Source organism: Camelus ferus, chromosome 27, assembly GCF_009834535.1.
Source record: "Camelus ferus isolate YT-003-E chromosome 27, BCGSAC_Cfer_1.0, whole genome shotgun sequence".
In the NCBI taxonomy this organism is placed as follows: domain Eukaryota; kingdom Metazoa; phylum Chordata; class Mammalia; order Artiodactyla; family Camelidae; genus Camelus; species Camelus ferus.
The window spans coordinates 4,675,548-4,699,310 of record NC_045722.1 but is presented as its reverse complement, the minus strand read 5'-3'; the positions used below and the strand labels follow the sequence as shown (position 1 = coordinate 4,699,310).

Sequence of the window (23,763 nt, the reverse complement as noted above, 5' to 3'; positions counted from 1 at the left end):
CCAGAAAGATGGCACACCTCTGCTCTACAAGGAAAGAATTTCCTATGCTCAGGACCCAGACCTCACCCCATGTATCTCTTCAACTGGCTGTTCATCTATATTCTCTACCATATCCTTTATTATATAATAAGCCCATAAACATGTTTCCCTGAGTTCTGGAAGCCATTCTAGCAAATTATTGAACCTAGGGAGGGGATCATGGGAACCTCAATTATAGAAATACAGCTGACAATGACCTGGGCCTTGCAATTGGCCTCTAAAGTGGGGACAGTCTTTTTTTTTTTTTTTTTTTTTTTGAGAATATAATCATCTCTAAATTCAAATGGTAAATTTATCTTTTTCACTTTTCATATTAGGTAGAATTGTTATGATTTGACTGCACATATACAATATATTGCATGTAAATACAGATATATTGCACATTTTTTTAGTTTACATATATGTACTGTTCATTGTTTCCAAGAACAGTTTAGAGCTTTAGCTTTTTTTTTTAATGAGGGGGAGGTAATTGGGTTTATTTATTTATTTATATTTGGAGGAGGTACTGGGGATTGAACCCAGGACCTTGTGTATGCTAAGCATGCACTCTACTGCTTGAGCTGTAGCTGCCCCCCTAGAGCTTTAGCTTTTTAAACTTACACAGTTATCAAAGGAATAAAGCCAACCACAAAATAAGAATCAACAGAATGCACTGATCCAATTACAAAGGACAATCAAATGTGCTTACATATATTCAAGAAATCAGTCATCTAAATTATAAATAATAAGTAGTTAATTTACGTCCTTTTTTTTAGATTCCACATATAAGTGATACTATATGGCATTTTTCTTTCTCTTTCCAGCCTATGAAGTGGGGACAGTCTTGTGGGACTGAGCCCTTACTTAACCTGTGAATCTGACATGTTAGCTACTATCCAGGTAGACAGTGTCAGAACTGAATTGAATGACCTCCATCTGGTGTCAGAGACTTGGTCACATGTCTGGTTAGAGAAATGTTCTGTTTGACTAGTAAAGGAGAAACACAAGAGTTTTCCCTTACACTGCCCTAGAGGGGTGGCCGGAGTGGGGGGGTAGGGTAAGTAGTTTCTAAGGGGACACAAACATAGATCCTTTCCCATTCTTCCCATTCTCCCTCCTGAGGAGATTTCCTGGAGACATGTTGATCTGGACCCAGAAAAGTGGGTGAGGGAAACAGTAAACATTTACTACATGCCTATCATGTGCTTGGTACTATGTTGGTGCCAGAAATACAAGAGTGAGCAAAACAGATGCTACTCCTACCCTTGTGGAGCTTACAGTCTAGTGCGAGAGAGACACAAACAAATAACCACCTATATAAGTGTGGACTTACAATCTGCAGTAGGTGTTATGAAAGAAAAGCACAGGATAATACAGAGTTTATGTTGTGGGGGAGGGGCTGATCTAATCTATAGTGAAGAGAAGCTGCTCCTGAGGAAGGGGCATGTAGGCTTGGATTTGAAGGATAAGTATGAGTTAACTAGAGGATGATGAGGGCATGGGCTAAGAGCACATCAGAAAGAGAAAAAGTCCTGTGCAAAGGCACTGAGGCAGGAAGTTTGAGTAACTGAAAAGTCACTAGGAGGGCTAGAATGCACAGTGGTGGGGGGGTGGGGGTAAGCACAAGAAGAAATGGGAAGGATTGATAGGTGGGGGCAGATCTTGCAGGACCTAGAGGCCAAACTGAGAAGTTGAGCCTTTACAGAAAATAATTGAAGGGTTTTTTTAACCTTTTTTTTTTTTTTAAAGTCAGTATAGTTAATTTACAATGTTGGTTTAGTTTCAAGTGTACAGCAAAGTGATTGTTTCATATATACATTCTTTTTCAGATTCTTTTCCATTATAATTACAAGTTATTGAATATTGTTCCCTCTGCTATACAGTACGCCCTTGTTGTTTATTTGTTTTATATATAGTAGTGCGTATACGTTAATCCCAAACTTTATCCCTCCTCCCAATTGAAGAATTTTAGACAGAAACTTCCATAGTAATTTTGCGCCCTTTGAATTATCTCTTGTTACAACATGAACAACAGACTGATTACTGTACTCGTCCAGAGTAAGGAATGACAGTGGCTGGATTCAGTGGCAGCAGAAAAGTACAAAGCCAGAAATAAGGGGCATGAATCGGCTATCTCCCTCATGGCTGATGGCTCTTATTGCTGAACTCCCTCATTCACTTAGTAAATGCTTGATGCCCAGGTTAATTCTAGCTCAGGCCCTAAACCTGTCTGGGCTCAGGGATCCTTACCCCTAAAACGATAAAACTTGACCTCAGGAGGCAAGGCCTAAAAGAAGCAGCGCTCAGCTAGGATGGGGACAGCCTCTCGGCTCGGCGCTTACAACCAGAACCTTTTCCTGGCTCTCCAGTCAGGCACTCCATTCCCCACTCCCACCGTAGGCTCGTACTTCGGCTCCCTGCCTGGACCAGTGCATACTTCCCAAACTTGCCTTCCAAGGAAATAAAGGGGTTAAGCTTCCAGTTCCACTATGGGGAGTTTACTTGGGGAGTTTACTTTGGGGGATTCCCAATACAAAGGTGGAAGCCATCTGACCGAGCGGCAGCTGGGAACGGCTCCGGCCCCGCCTCTGGCTTCCCAACAGTGGGTGCCCGCGCGACCACTGAAGCACGGAGAGAGGGAAGGAGCGGATGGAAACGGAACGCCCACCCACCTCTCGGTAGTGGGCTGCAGGAAGGGGAGGTGGCTCTCTGTGACGTCACGTGACCACGCCTCTCGGGGAGGGCATTGCGCCTGCGCCAGAACGGCTGCCTCGCTCCCGGAAGTGGAGGATCTGCGCGAAGATAGCTGCTGGGTTTGGGTGTCCGGAGGCAGAAGCGCTCGCGGAGCTCGCCCGTCAGCCCCCGACCGCCATGTCGGCCTTCGACACTAACCCCTTTGCGGACCCAGTGGACGTGAACCCCTTCCAGGTAGAGCCCTCATGTTATAGCTGTCTCTAATACCAAAGGCCGCCGCCTGGGCCTCTTTCGCTAGAACCGGGAGACGTGGCTTAGGAGGGACGGGCTGTCTGTCCAATGGGAGAACGGGCTCTGTGGGCTGGCCTATCGTAGCGTCCGGGGGCGGGACTAACTGCAGGTGGAACAGCTGAGGGGGAGGGGCGCCTTACTTTGGGGAGAGGTGGGACGATCTAGTAGCCTGGGACTAGTAGCCCGTCAGACTGGACACTGCTAGGGAAGGGGACTGGAGCAGGCATGATCAGGGAGACCCCACCCCCAGCTTCAGGGAGAGAAGCGACTTCATCTGAGGGGAGGAATGTGGCTACCACATCCTGCAGTCTTGGGGAGACACCAGCCTTGAGTCCCTTTATGAGAGAGGGTGACAGCAACAAAATGAAGCAGTGGAAGCCTCTAGTGGGATGGAAAAATGTGAGAAAAATCTCAAGACAGCCCCCCCCCCCACACACAGCCAGTTAACATGTAATTTATAGGAGATCCCCTGAAGATTTGTCAGGAGAGGAAGGCTGGTAAACTAAACAATTCCACACCTTGGCCCATGGGTCTAGTTTGGACTGGGTTTTGGCTAGATGGGAGAGCTCAGGTTAGGGAGGGAGGAGACGTGAGGGGCCTCTGAGGGTCTTGAAGCACAAGGAATGTTGGTCTTGTGGACCTGTGTGTGGTGACAGGGTAATTGAGATGTGCTGACCTATGAGCTGGTCTGACGTTTTGAACAAACGATCGAAGAAGAAACAGACTTTCTACTTAAAGCCAAAGCCTTTCTACCTTTGAGCTAAGAGCACAGGGATATTCTTTTCCATGATGAAGGGTTGGGACTCCTGTTAGATCCAAAACTCCTGTGCTTTTTTGTGTCTGCTCAAAACCAGTTCCAGGGAAGCTTGCTTCTGCTGACTGGTGATTTATGAGCCCTGAGCTTTCTGCTTTGTCAGGATGTCACCAGGCACATTAACTCATCCTGCTTGCACTTTGTTTTGGTCATTGGCAATTTCAAAGTTTCCTGCAGGTGTAAGGGAAGTCCTTGGAGGGGTCCTTCCTGCAACTCACAGCATGAGCTTTCCTACCCTGAATCCCTTCAAGGGTCAGAACAAACACAAAGGAGACCAGAAGGAAATAATTATATGCTGTCTTAGAGTGAAAAGTTTATGCCTCTTTCTTGATCTTAAGGTGACTTGGTTAATGGGAGCCCTCAAGGCAAATTTTGGTAGCTTGTTCTTTGTAACATCAGGGAATTCCTAACATTCCTCTTGTAGCCTAATGCTTCTTGACAGAACTGTTTGGAGGACTTTATCTCTTATATAACGGAGTCATCTCTGTTTGAGTAAAGAAAGAACATTTGCATTTTTCTCTGCCAGTGTCTTTAGATAACTGTTTTGCTTTAATTATAAAAATGCTGTATGATACTGGAGTTTGAGTTTTAGAAAGGATCTAGTAGCCTTTGTGTGTGCTGAGTGATGGTGTGCCTTTTTTTCCTGTCCTGTCAGAATCAGAAGTAAAATGTCTGCTGCTATCCGGTAAGAGGCAGTCAGCTATCCAAAGATGCAGGGAGCTTGCCCCCAGTGCTAGCAATGGGCAAGATAGCTGGCCTAAATTCTGCCCTCTATTAATAGCAGCTTGAAAGTCTTAAACCACATCTCCATCCCCAGGAATGATTGTGCAAACTGTGGTGGAAGTAACTTCTGCATTCAAGCAAGATATTCTGTCCATCAGGCAGCCCCAGGATATAGCAGGACAGGAAGCAGCTGTGGTCCTGTAAAGAGCAACATCTGGTGGGGAATCCTGTGTGGGAAGAAGAGGGCTGGCTGGCTGCGATTCTTCTCCTCCTTACCCTGGGCTGGGTTTTTCCTCTTGGTGCATACTTGTGTCAGGAGAGGGAACGTTGGACGTGAGGCCCCCAAGCTCCTCCTGGAGAGCTGCCCTCCCTCTCCTCGTGGTGGTAGTGTGTTCCTCCCTGACCGCCAGGGCTGGGACATTGGGAGGGTGCAGCCCTTGGGTGACTGGGTGTGAGCCCAGTTTCATTTACCCAGGGTGTTGGCACAGAACTCAGGAGGGAGCAGGTAGAGAGGCGACAGGCACAGAGAGTGTCACACCTAGCCAGCTTTTCATTTTTTTCCTTCACTCCATGGTGATTACGAAAATATACTTAGTGTTCAGAGTCTACAGTGGACTATTAGAGCTGGGAGCATCCTCAGAAATGTCTTCTAACCTCTTCAGTTTAGAGATGAGGAAACCAGGAACCCAGTGAGGATGGGACATGCCAGAGTCACCAGCTAATTCGAAGCAGGAAGGGGCTCAGACTTGGGTCCATTCCCAGGACAATGCTGTTTTAAAGGTTTTGGAAGCTCAAAGTCTTAAACCACCTTGGGGTTATTTAGGCCAGGTAAGGAAAGAATGTAACTTCATCACCACTGTCACCATTCTTAAAATGAGAGTTTTGGTGGAGTGAAAGTAACAAACTAGTATTAGGTAAGCTTTTTGTTGTTGTTCAGTGTGTGGGGCTGGAATAATACAGATTGTATTGTGCTTTTTAAGACCTTACTTTAAAGCAGCATATTTTCTGAGTAATACCAGTCCTAAAAGATGCTCAGGGTTCTGTGGTCAAATTAGTTTGGGAATTATTTTTCTTGAAGATTGACCAGGCTTGTTAGTTTGTTAAAAGTCTCTTGAGAAACCCTACAATAAAGATATTTGCTCAATTTTACTTGACCCAGCATTTCTCAAACTTATTCAACCATGGAATCCTTTTTCTGCTAACTCGTGTAATGTCCCCTGAGGCTCCTGGTGCACCTTTAAGTTGGCTTCCTTACACACGTTATGCCTCCGCACCCTACTTCCATCCTCACCCCAAACTGTGGTCGTGGGCTTCTGTGACCTCCTCCTTGTGGATCGTTACAATGGGATTATTAGAAAACTTCCTGCAAAGTAAGACTTTGAATGGGAGGTTGTCACAAGAGTGCAGCAGAGTCTTATGAAACTCCTAGAAGGAAGCAGGAAACTGCAAGCCACGTGTGGCTGATTTCCCAACCTCCACCGGCACTCCCTAATCCCTCTGTTAGCTGTGGCGCATCTGCTTTGTACCATCTGGGTAGGCAGGTCCTGCTTTTAGCTGATTCCAGCATGTCTGTTTCTGAAAGTTTCTCAGTAAGTCCAGTCAGGTGATGAAGAGATTGAGGGCCACAGGTGGGCACTGTGCTGCCCATTTTATTTTTCAGCAGTCCGCTAAGAAGCAGGTCACCCAGGCAAATGTCTGGGCTGCTTTCCTACTTGGCGTTTCTGCCAGGTTACTGCAGGCAGCCAGCGTTGATCTCAGAGAGGGGGAGTGGACTAGCTAGCTGGTGGTGCTGAACAGAGAAAGCCTTTCAGCACTCGTGAGTTCCCAGATCACACCGTATCACTTTCACACGCTGCCTCCTTGCAGTTAAAAGATAATCTCATTGGTGTGGCTGCTTCCCAAGGATTTAAAACATATCTCCCCTGTGGGAGGAGAAAGTGGCAGCAGAAATGTGATTTGGGTGTGAACAGAGTTACATGAAGTTCCCTGCTCAGACAGTGAGGGCTTTGTTACTTCCCAGAGAGGGTGGGCTCCAGCTTGACTGTAGCTTTGGGAATTCTCAAAACCACTGGATGGACCTGGTAGAACTTTCCTGTAAAACAGGAGCATTGTCTCGAGAAATTTGAAAATGCAAGTTTCATATAGTTTTAACTGCCTTTATGGTTGGCACCTGGAGCCAGGCTGGGTGTTAGCGCTTGGCCAGAGGACACAGTTTAACTTTGACCTTACACTTCTGTTAATTTTTCTTTGGAGCCACTTGGTTTAGGATGATCCTGAGTTCAGAGACCTAGTAATGTTTAACCAGGACAAGCAAGGGGCACTTGCCACTTCCTCAGGGAAGTGCACATTCATTAGCAAGGCACGGCCCAGTCCAGCAGTGCTTCTTTGAGATGCTGTTGCATCCGTGCACATCACTGAGTGGCTGCAGCTCCGAGGGCCTGTGCAGGAGGCCAAGGTGAATGGGCACATGGCCTGCAAGAGATTCTGACCTGGCAGGAGAGCTAAGAAATACTCGCTTAGGTGCAGGGAGGGCAGCCAGAACTTGCCGGGAGGATCTGTGAGGGATCGGAAGAGGAATGGGGCAGAGTCCTGGGGTAGGAAGGGCCTGGGCTGAGAGCGGAAAGCCTGGCACATGGCAGGAGAGGGTGTTTCAGGTGAAGGAGCACCACGAACCTAAAGTCACTTCTCTGTGTTGTCACCCCCACAGCCCCAGGCACCTCCTCACGCTGGGATCCTGTGATCTCTTTGGGAGCCGTGGGCCCGAGATTTGTCTGCTGCTTGTGATGCACATGCTCACCTGGCCAGTCTGTCTCAAAATTCTCTCCGTCCTCAGCCTCTTTGTCCTGGTAACTCTCACCTCCTCCTGCCTGTACTGGACTTTGTTCTCACCGTGTACCTCTCCGAGTAAGTTCTTCCACTTCTGTGACTTCAGAGTAGCATCCACATCCCAGTGACCCCAGATCTAGACTCTAGCTCTTACCTTTCTCCTGAGCTTCAAACCAGTGTTTCCAGCTCTCACTCGGATATTTCCACCCTTTGCAACCAGGTGTATTTTATGGGTCTCTCCAGTCCAGTCCAGTATCTTCGGATCCTCTCTCCGCTCCCATCCACCTGATTGTGAGGAATCTGTTCCTCTTCCCCCATGACCTGTCTTGCTCAGTGGTGGCACTGTTCGCCAGTGCCCCAGGCTCACAACCCCACTCACTCAACTCCTTCCTTTCCTTCCCTTCACCTGCCTTCTTGCCCTGCGGTAACTCCATACACCGGCCAACCCAGAGAGTGCCCGAGCCTGTGGTGTCTACCTGAGAAGGGTCTCTGGAGTCCCGCCCCTCTTCTCTGTCCCAGGGTCATCCTGTAGTTCAGTCCTCACTATCAGCCACCTGGACACTTGTGTCACAGCCAGTCTTCCCGCCGCACTGTGCTCCCCTTGCTGCTGGCCGACCTGATCACGCCCTCCCTGCTCACAATCTCTGCTTGTCCCCGATGCCCGTAGGGTAAAGTCCCAACTGCTACAGTCTGGCCTGACCTCTTCTTCAAGCTGGTTCCCTGCTGCTCCTGACTCTTCTCCATACGCACTTCACTCTGTGGCCTCCAGAACCTTCTCCCTGAGCACACACAAGCTCTTTTTAAAGATTCTGTGTCCTCAAATGAACTTATCTACAAAACAGAAACAGACTCACAGACATAGAGAACACACACGGTTACCAGAGGGTAAAGCGGGTGGGAAGGGATAAATTGGGAATTTGAAAACTGCACCTCTTAGGGAGTGGTAGAAATGTTAGCTGTCTTGATTGTAGTAGTGGTTTCACTGGGGTCTGCATCTGTCAAAATTCATCAACCTGTACATTTGAAATACGTATAGTTTATTGTACAGGAGCTATACCACAATAAAGGTGTTTAAAAAAAAATAAAGATGCTGTGTCTTTGCAAATACTGTTCTTCTTTCCCTCTTTAGTGCTTTCTAAATTTCTTTCATCCCTCAAGATCCAACTCAGATGCCACCTCCATGAAGCCTTCCCTGACTCTCCAGACTGCTCCCCCGCCTCCCTCTTCTTCGAGCCCCTGCACTTGCCCCGCCCTTGTTATAGCTCTGAACACGTGCTGTCACTTCTTGCCCTGGCTTCTGTTTTGTTCTCTGTGCTCTTTGCTTCCTGAGGGCAGGAGCCAAGGCTCTTTCGCCTTGTGCTTGGTATGGAATGGTTTGTGTAGGGAGTAGACAGACAGAGATGGAAGGAGATGGCAGGAGGCTTCGTTCCACTGAGAACAGGCTGTGCCGAGAGGAGCACTGGTGCCAGGTTGTCGAGGGCCTCGATGCCAGGCCACCTGTTAGATTTACTTTCTGGGCGGTTCCGTACATCACCGCTGTGGCAGGGAGGGAGGCCCCAAGGGGCACCTTGCTCATTTGGTGGGTTCTCAGGCTCGCTCTCTTTTTTTTTTTAAGTAAGTGTGTACATATGTGTTTAACGTAAGCATAACATAGTCACGTTATAGAAAATTTGGAAAACAAAATAACTCATCCATTTCTACTAGTCTTTTGCAATTGTCATTTTGATGTGTTTTCCTGTCAGTCTCTTTTTTATATGAGTACTTTTGACAGAATCATCATTTGATATTCATATAACAAAGCCTTTTCTGTGTTGCTGCCCTGTGTTCATAGCTGTGATTTTTAGTGGCTGTTTAGGCCACCGAGGGGATGTGCACCCAGATGTACTTGTTCTCACTGTCTCTGGACATTTAAGTCATTTTCCTGCTTTTTTCTCCAATTGTAAATACAGTTGGAGATGTATTAGTGCAATGAATACATTTGCAGATACAGATTTTTTTCTCTAGTTGTAAATACAATTGCAGATGTTCTGGTGCAACGAATACATTCACAGATACAGGTTTTTACACATTTTGTCTTATTTCCTTTGTATGGATGCTCAGTCTGTGGGTCAGCGAGTACCAAGGTTAACTGCGGCTCTTTGTGCACCTGGGACCCAGCCAGCCAGTCTGGGGATGACTGCCCTTTCTTGTTCTGTGACACACAGTCTGTCGCCAAAGCAAATGGGATGTCACAGAGGTTCCAAAGTATTGGTGACTCTGCCTCCCAGAGCAAATGGCCGAGTGTTTTAGTCCATGAGGTATTTATTTAACGTGCTTATTTGGAGCCTGAAAGAAAGCCCTCATCAGGAGCCTGGGTGGAGTGCGGGGTGGGAGAGCAAGGAAGAGCCACAGTGTGCTCGAGCAGGCCAGGACCTCGGGGACGCACGGGGAGGGGTTGCCAAACCAGTGAAAACAAGTGTGTTTTTCAGGGCTTTTCCGGCAGAGCTCCAGCCTACCTGTGCCTGTGTTCTTTCTCTCAGGTCCCTCACAGCCAAGCTCCGCGGGAGTTCCCCACCCCAGAGCTTCCTGCCTGGCCTTTGCTCCCCTTGCTCCCCTCATCTTGGAAGCTTCCTTCCTCTGAGCCCGCGCGGCGCAGGCCCCCCTTCCCTCCCCTGCCCTCCTGTCTTCACTCGGGTGCTTTGGGCACGCGTCTCAGCTTCCAGATCGCAGTCTCCAGAAGGGCAGGAGCTGTGCCCTGTTCCCCTGGTGTGTCCCTCACACTGTGACTGTTCGCTGAATGAAAAGAACTGCATTCAGGAGCTTTTTATTTGTTACAAGTTCAGTGAAGGGCATTGGCCAGTCTGCATCCTTTGGCCACCAAAGGGGTATCAGGTTGCTTTTTTGGAGGTAAAACTTAGCTCTGCCTGTGCTTTTAAATAACTGCTTGACGCACTTACGAGTCAGCTCATGCTCTGTGAGTGGAGAAGATTGCTGCTGTTGACTTCTTATTTGTGGCTTGGAGTAAAAGCTGAGGGTCCTCATTCAGGCCGGTCAGTGTGGTCCTTACAAGGCTCTCTGCATGTGTCCTCCCAAGGGTGTTTGCCAAGAGGACTGCTCTGAAGTCCAGGAATAAGGAACCGAGCAGAAGCAGCTGTCCCGGTCACTCATGGTGCCCTTGTCAGCCTCCCTCGGGAGCGGGGTTCATCCATCCAACCCCACCCTGGCTGGGCACCTTCCGTGGGTCAGCCCCCTGTGCTAGGCTTTGGGGACGCACTGCCCACTCAGGTTTGCCACTCGTGTCTTTGGAGACAGACTGACTTCAGAATCAGCCTCAGCTACTACCCCTGAGGTCTTGGATGAGCCACTTCTCTCTGAGCTGGGGCTTTGTTCATCTGCCAGCTAAGTAGTCCTCCCTCACAGGGTGGTCATGAGGTTGAAGGAGGAGGTGAGTTGTAGCTTTTCTCAGCCAGAGCTCCTCAGCTGAGCCATAGACACAGAAGCTGATTGGAGCGACTGCTTTCTCCGTTCTCCCAAGGATGGAACATAACCAGGACTGTCCTGGATGCACAGAAGTCAAGTCATTGCAGTGGGGCTTAATTCTCGCTGGGAACCAGGTTGAGAGGGGCTGGTAGAACCTTCTTTTCTGATGGCTTGACAAAGTGGCCAGTTCTGGGGTGACTAGAATTTCAGTCACATCACTGTGGTAAGCCTGGCACATAGTAGACACCCAGTAAACACCAGCTCCCTTCTCAGCCCCTCCGCCTCCCTCCTTCTCACACCGGGCCTCCGCTTCTCTTGAAGCCATGGACACCTTTCAGAAAGAGCTTTGGTCTCCTCAGATGGAAAGTACTCATGTCTCCCAGAGTGTTCCAGGCTCCTTTTCCCAAGCAAGGTGCTCCTGGGCCCGGGGCCGCTGCCATGAAGCAGGTGGCTCTCCCCTTCTCTGTGTCCTAGCATTTGGCCAGTACCTGCCAGAGAAAGTGGAGGAGGGCCTACAGCATGCAGCTTTATCCCCAGACATTACCTGAGCTTCTGCTTGCAGCAGGCCCTTCACCAAGCCCTAGGGAGCCAGAAGTATGGACTAGATACAGAAGCTCCTGGCTGCAGTTTACAGTCTGCTAGTGGAGACAGGATTTGTTTACGGTGAGCCAGGTGAGGGGTCCAGGGCCAAGTCTTTAAGATTCGTGAAAAAGAAGGAGGGATCAATATGGGCACAGTAGTCAGTCCCCGCACCCCCCAGAATCTTCTTCTGGCTGACCCTGGTAAAGGAAATGACATCTCTTCAGGGATCTGGAGGTTGCCTGTTAAACGTGTGCATCTGGGTCACGCGTGTATGCCATGACCCAAAACTGCTACTAGAGCCTCCCCTCTGTCCTTGTCCTATAGTGACAGACTCAGGTAACCAGTTCCTTGGACAGTGGATCTAATTTCAGTGACTCAGCTCACTTGCTCTGCTGTGCTTGCCGTCTGCTAAGTCTGAAACGGGAACAGATACAAAGCCATAAACCTTTCTTGCAGGAAGCCAGTCCCCATAATTCTGGGAGAAATCTACTACTCGTTCAGCCAACAGATAACCTCAAGGCTGGGTCCTCCAACTTCCGGTGGCCTCCTAAGCCTTACCTTGTCCCTTTGTCCAAGTTGCAGAAGCCACCAGGCCAGGATGGTGTCCAGCAGAAAGGACGTAGCCACATGGCCTCCTTGCAGAGGAGACTGGGGTGCAGAGGACGAGTCCATCCAGAGACAGGAAGTGAGATGGGGCTGTGTGCCAGCTCTGGGCTAGGCCCTGGGGCTATTCGGACACAGTCTCCTCTCCAGGCACTGGTGGCCTCGGTGGGAAGATGACAGTATGTGTGAAAAAGTGACATTCAACACTGACCCTCGGCTCGATAAGTGTTCAGAATAGGGATGCTAGCTCCCATTTCAAGACTGAGATAAGTACTGCACCACAGCGACTGTCCATGTTCCACGTCTGAAAGTTGAGGGGGTTGTTCTCTGAGGTCTGTCAAAGGTTAACATTGTGTTTAAGAATCCAGTCTGTGGAGGCTGGGGGGAAGCTGGGCAGGAAGGACCGGGGCCTCTGGAAGAGTAGTGAGGGACCGGGGGCTGGGGGATGCAGGCCCATAATAAACAGGGGCCTTGGCAGACCGTGGTGGCAGCTGTTTCTCCCAAGCCCCAGGCGTCACTGTTGGGTTGGACCTGAGCCCCAAACCTGTTTTGTGTGGGGGCGGGGCCTGGTGTACAGGAGCTCTGTTGGGGGAGGAGCGGGATGAAGACAGCTCGGAGGCTGCTGGGGTGGAGAGGATGGCAGGGAGCCCTGCGAGGCCCTGGGCCGGAAGGGTTGGCCTTGGCAGCGATCAGATGGGAAAGAGAAGATTGAAAACTTGGGAAAAGTCTGTATTCTGAGGACATTTTTGCATTTTTCTTTTTAAAGAGAATTCAGGAGAAAAAAAACCCCAAAAACATTTTCTTGGCTTTTCATCTGAGTCCTTCATATCTGTATTCCTAGCAAGTGTGCATGATTTAATAAAGTCAGCACTGGCAGCCAGCAGCGTGTTTTTGTTCCAGAACCTTAAACTGTCCTTTAAAAAATAAGATGAATAATACTTTCTGTAAAATAATAATAATAATAAAAACGAGTACAGAGAGGTTATAAAGTGAAAAGTAAATCTACCACTCCTCTTACTTCCCTCCTCAGCAACCCCTCCCCACAAAAAACCCTCACTAGAGATAAACACAAAAAACCATTTTGATTTTGTAAAGGGCACGAACAGGAACATGTGTAGTCTCTCTTCCCAGGCCTCAGAGTGTAAAGCTTGCTCTGGGTCTCTTCTGGGAAGTCATCTGTGCTGAACCTCTCCTTTCCAGAAAGGGAGAAGAGACTGCAGTGAGGTCCCTCCCCTCACTTGGGTTCTCCTTTTTCCCCAGTGTCTAATGGCTCTTTTCTACCTTCTCAGGACCCCTCTGTGACCCAGCTGACTAATGCCCCGCAGGGAGGCCTGGCTGAATTCAACCCCTTCTCAGAGGTTGGTGAGCATGCCCTCTTTCTGAGGCTCAGGTCCTCTGGGTGGTGCTGGCATCTGTGGGTAAGGAGCCTTGGCAGTGACAGAGACAGATGTGAGAAGCTGCAGTCCTCCCAGGGACAGTCCAAATGTGAACTCAGGGGGTAGGGGTAGGGATGAGAAAGTCACCCACGCTCTCCTTGGGATCCGTGATCTGGGCACCTCCCAGAAGAGGGCGGGGCAGTACTGGGGAGCTCTGGATGCAGCAAGGCCAGGGCTCTGGGTTAGGCATCACATTGCCCAGAGCCTGGGGCTTGTTGGCTGAGAAGCTGCAGAGGGAGGCCCAGGGCAGGCCCAGAGGGAGTGCCCCTCATAGGCAGAGGCACATCACTCACCCCCTGAGGGCTTGTCCCCACCTGCCAACTGGTAGAGGCCCACTTACCTCCCTCCTCTGATCTGCCCCATGCAGACAAATGCAGTGACAACGGTTCCTGTCACACAGCTCCCCGGGCCCTCGCAGCCAGCAGTCCTCCAGCCCTCAGTGGAGCCAACTCAGCCAACCCCCCAGGTACTGTTGACGGAGATCCCTTTGGCCTCTTCTTTCCAGAAAGGGACGCACCCAGACCAGTAGCTGAGTCCTGAGATTGACGGGTGGGCACAGGGCTTTAACCTCTGGCTCCGCTTCAGGGGCCCTCCTGATCATCTCCTTGGTGTTGGTCACTTGCACATGGAGGGTCTGCTCTGCCAACCTATATCCTCACCCCCACCCCACTACCACCACCCAAAATAAGCTCTGCTCACCAAGCCAGGGTCCTTGGTGGCCTAGAGAGCATCTGTCCCTGTTGTGCCATTCCAGTTCCTTCTTGGGCCTTTGGTAGGATTCTCTCTTACTCAGGGCCCAGAATCTCTCCCTCTCTTTTTTGTTTTAACCTCATTTATTCCTGTCCACCTTCCTGTTTTCCTTTGTCCCTTCAGCAAATACTGTGAGTCTTGTCTGCTTTGTGCCCGACCCTCCCCTCCACGCCTCACTGCCCTCCCCCATGCACCTTGCTGCCCCCGGTGAGCATGAGCCACAGTGGAGTTGTATGTTGCAGCTCCTGCTTAGACAGGCCAGCAGGTTCCCGCCTACCAGACTCCTGGCAGAGGGCAAGCTCTCAGAGAGGCAGATGCTGCTAGGAGGAGATAGTATTCTCAGAGACAGCTACATGCGAAAGCTTCCTAAGGTAGGCAAAGTGTAGATGAGCAGTAGTGAGGGCAGGGCGCCTGGACCTGCTCAGCTGGGCTGTGGATCTAGTGGGCCCCAGGCTGCTCCTGCCTCTGACTCGACTTGCTCTGAACGTGCTGCCCCTGCCTGGGCCCCTGGGCTTCACCCTGGCCCTAGAACCCTGTGGAGGTGAGGCAGGCCTTAGAGGCAGGGGTGACTTCCCTGTTCGGCTGGGTGGTAGGCTGTAAGGGACCTGGTCCTGCTCAACTAAAGTCGCAGGCTTTGGGAGAGGAGGCTCGACCCTCAGCGTGGTCCAGTGTGGTCAGTTCTGGTCCTGCTTCTGTACCCACTGCCTGAAGTTTACCTTCTGAAGGCAGACTTAGCTCTTTGGAAAACGCCTTTTGGAGAGAGAGAGCGTGTGTGTGTACATATGTATGTACACATATGCCTGGCTTATCATCCTGGGATACCTACATCCTAAAGAGGATTGTAGACTTAAGGAACCAGGCCCCAACAGCTGAAGCACCTAGCGGGGACCAGAGCCCTGGGCTGGAGCACCAGGCCCAGGCCCAGGCTCCTTCAGCCTCACATGTAGTCTCCTAGCTGCCTTACTCAGAGACCCCACTCTGCTTGGAGAGGGAATAAAGCTTGGATTCTGCACGCTGTGAGAGCCAGGCCAAGCAGGGCCAAGCCTAAGGGGCTGTCCCGGGGTGCAGCCGGTCACAGTTCAGGTGGAGCCCTGCGCAGCTTCTGGGGTTGGGCGGGTTGGGGAGGTGCTTACACATAGACCCCCGAGGCTCTGGGTACACAAGGCTCAAGTATCTCCCATCCCCTCTCATTGCTAGCAGGTGCGCACCATTTCCCATTCACACACATGTACACCCCGCCACGGTCTTCAAATGAGGCTTGGGTCTCTGGGTGTCTGGCTATAGGTTAGTCTCTTGTGAGACCTTTTTCCCTTTGCCGTTACCCCAAAGGTCACTTTAACTGAACTTTGCCTGGCTCCAATATGAGGGATAGTTCTCTTCTATCTCAAGCTCAAGGATGAGGGGAGAGGAGAGCCCTGGTAGTGGCTCAGGGGCAGGAGATGGTGTATGGTAGGGGGCTGGTCACCTTGGCCTCTCTATGGTGGTCTCAGGTACCCAAGACACTCTGGGGCTGGGACTGCCTCTGGGCTCTCCCTGCATGGGCAAGGCCCTTCTGCCTTCTGTTCAAGCTGACACTGTCTGTCTGTCTGTCTGTCGTGTCTGGCTGCCCCCCGACACCTGTTCCCTCCAGGCTGTAGCCTCTGCAGCCCAGGCAAGCCTGCTCCGGCAGCAGGAAGAACTGGACAGGAAAGCAGCTGAACTGGAACGCAAGGAGCGGGAGCTGCAGAACACGGTGGCCAACTTACATGGTAAGCGAGGTGGCCGTGCCTGACTCGGAGTTCCCGGGCCCGCTTGTTCCTGGGGCAGCCTCGGAGCTTTGCTGAGCCCTTGCCGAGTTCATCTTAGAATGGCGTTGGTCCTGGGAAGAGCAGTAAGGTGGATGTTAGGAGACTTGCAGGGTATTGCTAATGGATGTAGATTGTTTCTGCACTCCTTCCCAGCTCGAGCTTTCTTTGATAGAGTGAGGGCATTGGTCCTAGGATTCCTTACTCATGATCATGAACCCTGTGCTTATGGGCTGGTTGTTAATAAGAGTAATCAGTTAGGGCATTGAGCTCTGTATTTCCCAGTGAACTTGAGGTCCATTATCTTAGAGTGAGCTTCTGGGTGTTTGTGTCCCAACACCCTTTTCCCATCCCACTCCACATCCATTGATCCCAAGCCCCGCTTGCTGATGCCCCTCTGGGAGCCCTGGTTTGGCCCGCGAACAGGGCGTTGTGTGTGCTGCACCACGCTGCTGAGGCCGGGCTCACCTCCTCGCCTCTTCCCACACAGTGAGGGAGAACAACTGGCCGCCCCTGCCCACGTGGTGCCCTGTCAAGCCCTGCTTCTATCAGGATTTCTCCGCTGAGATCCCTGCCGACTACCAGCGGATATGCAAGATGCTCTACTATCTCTGGATGTGTGAGTCCTGCTCCTGCCCCTCCGAGCGCCAGGTGAAATCCTCCGGCCGCTCCTCCCCGGCAGGCTCCAGCCTTCCTCAGTGCTGGGCTGGGGTGGGTGCTACCTTCTGCCCACATAATTTGCTTTCCGAAGTCTGCTGCCTGTCCTTGGAACCTCCCCCAAAAGGGCCAGTCCAGGCCACAGGTCAGGTAGGGTGGGACTAGCTGGAGGCTTCTGAGTCCTGCGGAGCTCACTGCACTAAAAGCCCTCATTCAGTGAAAGCCTTTCCTCCCCACAGGCCCCTGGGCTCCTGGGAACGAGGATAAAAGGCTCCCTGTAGCTCTGCTGTGGCCCATCCAGGGCAGGGAGAAGAGTTTCTGAGAGAAAAGCTTCATTCCCCAAGGATCAGTCCTTGGGGCTGCATCCCCGCCCTCCACCACTGCCCCTCAGATACCTGGACTGTCCCATCACCTCTTAGGAACTTGGTTTGGTCCCTGGTTTTAAGGTCTTGGAAAACCAGGATTTGGGAGCCAACCCTGCCCAGGTACAGACCGAGGTCCTCTAGTATCTCTGCAGCTGCCCCCACAGCGTGGACCTCGTTTCCTCTCTGGGGAGTCGTTTGCCTTGTCGGGGAGCCCTTCAGCCACTGTGGCACAAGCCCACCTCTCTCTCCCCTCTCCTTCCCCAGTGCATTCAGTGACTCTGTTTCTGAACCTGCTTGCCTGCCTGGCCTGGTTCTTAATTGACACCACCAAGGGAGTAGACTTCGGCCTCTCGATCCTGTGGTTTGTGATCTTCACCCCCTGTGCCTTCCTTTGTTGGTACCGACCCATCTATAAGGCTTTTAGGTGAGTGGGGCTTGGGCAAGGGGTGAGTGTGTGGCTGGCATCCCTGGTTGCGGGCTGAGGGCTCATGGATCAGAATAGAGTGGTGGGGAAAGTGACTTTCCCAGTCCCACCCATGGTGAGAGCACAGGGACCAGGGCTGCTTTCCTCGGTTGCTGTACCTGAGGTCTGCTTTGGGCCGTGTCCTTGGATGAGGCACAGGAGGCTTACTTGCCTTCCTCTGTTCCCAGTCTGTCTGATACAGTGGGATTTTAGTCATGGGGAAGAGGCTGTGCTTCTTTGATAGAAGTCAGACTTCTCTGATAGTCAGTCTGATAGAGTTAGAGAAGCTCTCAATGGGTCACCTGTCCATGCTCATTTCTGCTTCTCCCTCCACCTCCCCATTACTCCTGAGCATGGCTAAGTACCAGTATTTGACTGGTTGACATAGACTAGATACTGTGGGCATTAATAGGTCCACCTCACAGACCCCTAGGGCATTTGGAATCGTGCCTCATAGTTGATGCTTTCAGGACAGGAGCCTGGCAGTTCCCTGGTAGAGGGGGCGAGGCAGCAGCTGAACCCTCCCCTGCATTTAGCAGGCAAAACCTGCACCCTCACTGTATTCTGGCCCCCAGGACACTGAGATGAAGGTACTCAAAACACCGGTCTTGTCTGGTGTTCCCTACTCCCCAAATACCTTTTTTTTCCACCCAGGCCTCCAGTTTTATTATTAAAGATTTATACCTTTGGTTTAGATTTTCTTGCCTGTTATGCAAATAAGTACTCCAGGAGGTGGACTGTTAGGCTCTTTACATGGTCCTTTGTGAGCAACTTTATTAGCTCTTTGAGGAGGGGGTTAAGTATTGACCCCTTAAATTGGAAGGCAGTGGAAGGCAAGCCCTTTTTGATGATGGTGGTGAGTGTGCGTCCTTGTGGGCAGTGTGGCTGGCCCACTGGCCTGCTCTCCTCCCACAGTCCTGCGCCCTGGCTCCTGGTGGGGTAGGTGTCGTGGTGAGTGAGGAAGGCGGAGGGTGAGCCCCAAGCCCTCTTGTGACTTATTGTTTCCCCCTCTCTCTACAGGTCCGACAACTCTTTCAGCTTCTTCGTGTTCTTTTTTGTATTTTTTTGTCAAATAGGGATCTACATCATCCAGTTGGTCGGCATCCCTAACCTGGGGGACAGGTAAGACCTGGGGCAGCACAGAGGGAGTTGCGCCCTGTTTCCCTGCTCCCAGGAAGCCCCCACAGATGACCTGTTTTCCACCATGGCAGGGAGAGGGGTGGGTGGGTCAGCTCGGGTCTGCCTTCACGCCCCCATCCACTTCTTCATCAGTTGCCACTTACTGTCTTGCCTTGCTCGCCACGTTCTCGGGTGTGTGGGTGAGCTTGGCATGAATCCATAGGCTCCCAGGGCTGTGTCCTGCACTGGATGGCCTCCTCCTCCTCTGCTCCTGCCATGCCCTCCTAGAGGCTGGTGCTACTTCCACAGGCCCCAGATAAGCCCTGGGGTTTGGGAGGCTGCTGACAGATGTCCTGGCCTTTGCAGAGTCTGAGCTGTGACTTTTTCCAGAGGCCGTGTAACCTCAGGAGATGGAGCCCTCGCCCTTCAGGATTCGGCTCCTCCTGGCTGCTCTCCTTGAGCACACAGCTGGCATCAGTGTCCTGGCGGCTGCAGTCCTCAGCTCAGAATTAGTCTCAGAAAGAAAAGCTGATGGCTGATGTTTTCCTTTCTGCTCCAGTGCATAGGGAACATTACAGAAAGGTCAGGCTGGCCTTGGCTGGAAGCCTGAGGCTGGAAGGCCTGCACTATTTTGGTCCCCTCCCTCCAGTGACACTAGCGAGTCCAGAGCTGCAGGGAGGGTGACTCACCTCACACTCGGAGCAAGTGCACGCTGCCCTCCATCCCCACCCCCCCTTTCTTCTCTTGCTGTTTCTAATCTGGCCCCTTTTCTCTTTGACTGGTGACCCAGTTTCATTACTCATTACCCTAAGTGAGATCCTCATAAAAGGCGGTGATTAATACTGCTGTTTGCTCCCTGGTCTGGGAGTCAGGAGGCTTGTGTTCCGGCCTGGGCTCCGCCCCCGCTGCCCTGCCTGTGTCTGCTGGGATGATCTCTGTCGCCTCCAGCCTCCCAGTGCCTTTCTCATCTCCCCTCAGAACAGCCACGATTGGCTAGATATAATCCCTCTTCCCTTTCTGCTACTGATGTAAAATACACATAAAATTAATCATTTTGTTTACCACTTAAACCATTTTAAAGTATAAAATTCAGTGGCATTTAGTCCATTCACAGTGTTATGCAAACACCACCACTTACCTAGTTCTAGGACATTTCTATCACTTCGTAAAGAAACTCCATTCAGTTGGAACCAAAATTCATTACTTTCCATTTTTTCCTTTCCTAATAAAATCCTGTAAGGTGAAAAAACAAAACAAAACTCCATACCCACTAAGCACTCACTCCTTTTCCCTCATTCCCTGAGCCCCTGGCAACCATTTAAACTGCTGTCTGTCTCTGGATTTACCTGTTCTGGACATTCCATTGAAATGGAATCATACAATATATGGCTTTTCGTGCCTGGCTGCATTCACTTAGCATGTTGTTTTCAGGGTTCATGTTGTAGCACATGTTAGTACTTCATTCCATTTTATGGCTGAATAATATTCCATTGTTTTGGGAGATACTGCATTATTTTTACCCACTCATCAGTTGTTAGACATTTGGCTTTCCACCTTTTTGCTATTGTGAATAGTGCTGCTATGCACATTGGTGTACAAGTTTTTGAGTACCTGTTTTCAGTTCTTTTGGGTATGTATCCTGGGGTGGAATGGCTGAGTCACACAGTAATTCTATGTGTAATTTATTGAGGAACTGCCAAACTTTCCCACAGTGGCTGGACCACTTTACATTTCCAGCAGCAAAGTATGAGGGTTCTAGTTTCTCCACATCCTCACCAACTCTCCTTTCTTCTGTTATAGCCGTCCAGAAGTGTGGTATCTCATTGTGGTTTTGATTGATCTTTCCTGAATGATTAATGATGTTGGCCATCTTTTATGTGCTTATTTGGCCATTTGTATATTTTCTTTGGAGAAATGTCTATTCAGATCCTTTGCTAATTAAGTTAATCGGGTTGTCTTTTTGTTGAGTTCTTTATATATTCAGGATAGTAGCTTTTTATCTGCTATGTGATTTATAAATTTTTTTCCTGTGTGTTGTTTTTCACACTTGATAGTATCCTTTGATTTACAGAGGTTTTTAATTTTGATGAAATCCAGGTCATCTTTTTCTTGTATTGTTGTGCTTCTGTTGTCATATCTAAGGACCATCACTAAATCTGAGGTCATCAAGAATTATCTCTGTTTTCTTCTAAGAGTTTTATAGTTTTAGGTCTGATTATTAGGTTTGGGTTAATTTTTGTATGTGTTTGAAGTAGGGTCCAACATCATTGTTTTGCATGTGGATATCCAGTTGTCCCTGCACCATTTGTTGAAGAGGCCATTCCTTCCCCATTCAGTGGTCTTGACACACTTGTCAAAACTCAGTTGATGATAAATACATAGGTTTGTTTCTGGACTCCCAGTTCTATTCTGTTGATCTGTGTGTCTATCCTGATGCCAGCACTGCAGTGTTTTGATTGCTGTAGCTTTGTAGTAAGTTTTTAAATCAGAGAGTGTGAGGCTATCCCCTTCTGTAGATGAGGACAGTGGGGCTCAGGAAGGAGACAGGACTGACGAGAGGCAGAGGTGCTGTCCCTGGGCCCCAGTGGGAGGAGCTGAGGTGAGAGGATGAAGGCAGTGGTCCTCCTCTCCAGGCCCTCAGGAGTGAGCAGCCAGGCTTCCCCCGTACCCCTAACCCCCAAAGCAGCAGGAAAAGGCCCTCCCTACTGAGTGCTACGCCTGACTGTAAGGGTAGCAGGCATCTCCTTCCTCCCTGACCACACATGGCCCGAAGATTCCCCATGGGCAGTGTGGGGCCTGACGGCCTTCACAGAGGCCTGGTCTGTGTGGCCAAGGGTTCTGGCCCACAAGGCTCTGTGCTGCAGGGAGGTGCCTGGGTGGGGTTCAGCACACAGTGGCCTCTTGGAGAAGAGCCCCTCACGGGTAGCTCTGGAGCCCATTCCCACTGTGCCCTCTCAGCCGCCTCCTCCCTTTGCAGTGGTTGGATCGCAGCCCTGTCTACACTGACCCAAGACCTGGCTGTGTCGATCATCATGATGGTGGTGGCTGGCTTCTTCACCCTCTGTGCCGTGCTCTCACTCTTCCTCCTGAAGCGGGTGAGTGGTGGGCGCTGGGCCAGCAGCACACCCAAGGAAGCAGGCACCTCTGTCCTGCCTTCACCGTGGGGATTTCATCTCTACAGCAGTTGGGCCTCCTGGATCGCCAAAGGTCCAGTGGCTTCCTCCAAGGCTCGGAGGGGAGGCCAGCAGGGTGGGCTTCCTGGTGGCCCACAGCGCGGGCTTTTCTCACCACAGTCTCTTTCCTCAGGTGCACTCCCTGTACCGCCGGACAGGGGCCAGCTTCCAGCAGGCCCAAGAGGAGTTTTCCCAGGGCATCTTCAGCAACAGGACCTTCCGCAGCGCCGCCTCGTCTGCTGCCCGAGGAGCCTTCCAGGGGAATTAGTCCTCCTGACTCTCCTCCCTCTGCCCCAGCATTTTCTCTTGCCTGCCTTCTGAGCTGCACTTTCCGTGGGTGCCTTAAGCAGTGGTTATGCCCAGCACAGACCTGGGGAGGGTCTTGCCCATGGCTCTTCCTCCTTCCTCAGCAACCAGCTCTCCCTCCCACCTGAGGAAAGGGGAGGGAGGGACAGGGACTTTTTTACACAATAGAAAAGGAAAAAAAAAAAAAAAAAAAACCAAAGCTGTCTTTCCTTCTCTGGTGGTGGTTTGTTAGGATTTTTTTGTTTCTCTGGAAGCAGTGGGACTGAAGTTCTCCCTACACACACACACACACACGCACACACACACAAATATACACACACATTTGGGATCACCGGCTGACCTGGGGCCCCCCCGGTGGACTTCTGTTTCTGCTGGGGTCCTGAGACTCCACTCCTCTCCCAGCAGGTCTGGCCTGAATCTCGACAGACCCAGCCTGTGGCTTCCACAGTCCTGCCCTTCCTTCCTGCCCAGGCTGGGGTAGCCTCCCAGGGCTCCCTTCTTGTTGAGCTGCAGTCTAGGCTCTAGCCCCCAGACTACTCTAGGGTGGTCTCTGGGCTTCCAGAGCCTCTGGCCTGGTTGCCCCAGCTTCTTTCCTGCCTTGTGTTTCTCACAGTTTCATAGCTTGTGAGGCCCCCTTCACTGTCCTGGTGTGGGCAGTACCTTGTGCCCTCTGGGGCCCCCCTTGGAACCCTTCCCTCTTCAGATTTACTGAATGTGCAATGGGGTCGGTTGGATTTTGGGAATGGGGATGGATAGAGGACACCGAACTGAAGTTGTCTTGACCAGTTTTTTTAGGAGGGTGGGTCTGACCTGGTGTGGTTTGTGTGGCCCTGTTTGTTTTGATTTCCTCTCTTCCTGAGGGACAGCTGCCCTTTACCCTGGCCTCAGACTCTACTCCCCCCATCCTGCCCCCCCGTCAGCAATATCTAGCCTGTATGACTGTTAGGGAGGACAGGGGGATCAGTCTAGAATTGTATCCTTCAGGCTGGACTGATGAGCCATCTTTCTGAGAGTTCCAGATTAATCCTCTAGGGTTCCCCCATACTCCAAGTAGAGTCTAGGTCACCTTGCACTAGTCCTGGAGATTTGCCAGGACCTGCGTCACTGTGTTGGGTGCCTAGGAGTTCATGGTTAAAACCTGTAACCTGTCCTCTAGAGACAGTAGCAGTGGGTGTTTGGGCTGAGGAGCCTTCTCAAAAAGCTGGCCAACCTCAGGCCCCTGGGGCATGGGGCCTACCCAGAGGCCCACACTGCCCCAAAGCCACTGAATGATAATGGCAGTGACCAAGGTTTTGTAAACTCCTTTCTGGTATTTTTTTCTCCATGTACAAATGTATATGTTATATCTCAATTTTTGTCCTTAAATAAAAACATTTTCAGACAAACTTGGCCCTAATGTCTGCTGAACTTGGGAGGATGGGATTGGCCCATGGGGTAGGGGCTGAGGTACTCCAGCCATAGGCAAGAGGGAACAATGAAGATGCTGCATCTGGCCAGTTTACTCCCTGGCTGGTCTGTGACAGGTCAAGCCTCTCACACCTGGGGGCGAGACCCTTCCTGAGACTGGTTGGCCTCTTCCATGGTACTTTTTTGTCCCAGTATTTCCATTTTCAGCGATACTGGTCTCTGGGGAGGAGGGCTTTAAATCTCTCCCCCATCTTACACACCTGTTCAGCTGGGCTCCGCCTCTTTCGCCCATT

General features: G+C 50.8%; 1 protein-coding gene across 1 annotated transcript; it reads left to right on the top strand.

Moving 5' to 3' along the window:
• Nucleotides 1-2,767: 2,767 nt before the first annotated feature.
• SCAMP2 (secretory carrier membrane protein 2) lies at nucleotides 2,768-23,448 on the top strand. Its single transcript, XM_006182045.3, has 9 exons — nucleotides 2,768-2,946; nucleotides 13,300-13,368; nucleotides 13,814-13,912; nucleotides 15,827-15,944; nucleotides 16,471-16,599; nucleotides 17,267-17,426; nucleotides 18,486-18,587; nucleotides 21,562-21,679; nucleotides 21,891-23,448. Exons 1-9 carry the CDS (start codon nucleotides 2,890-2,892, stop codon nucleotides 22,023-22,025), a joined length of 987 nt encoding a protein of 328 aa, XP_006182107.2. The 5' UTR covers nucleotides 2,768-2,889; the 3' UTR covers nucleotides 22,026-23,448.
• The last annotated feature ends 315 nt before the right edge of the window (nucleotides 23,449-23,763 follow it).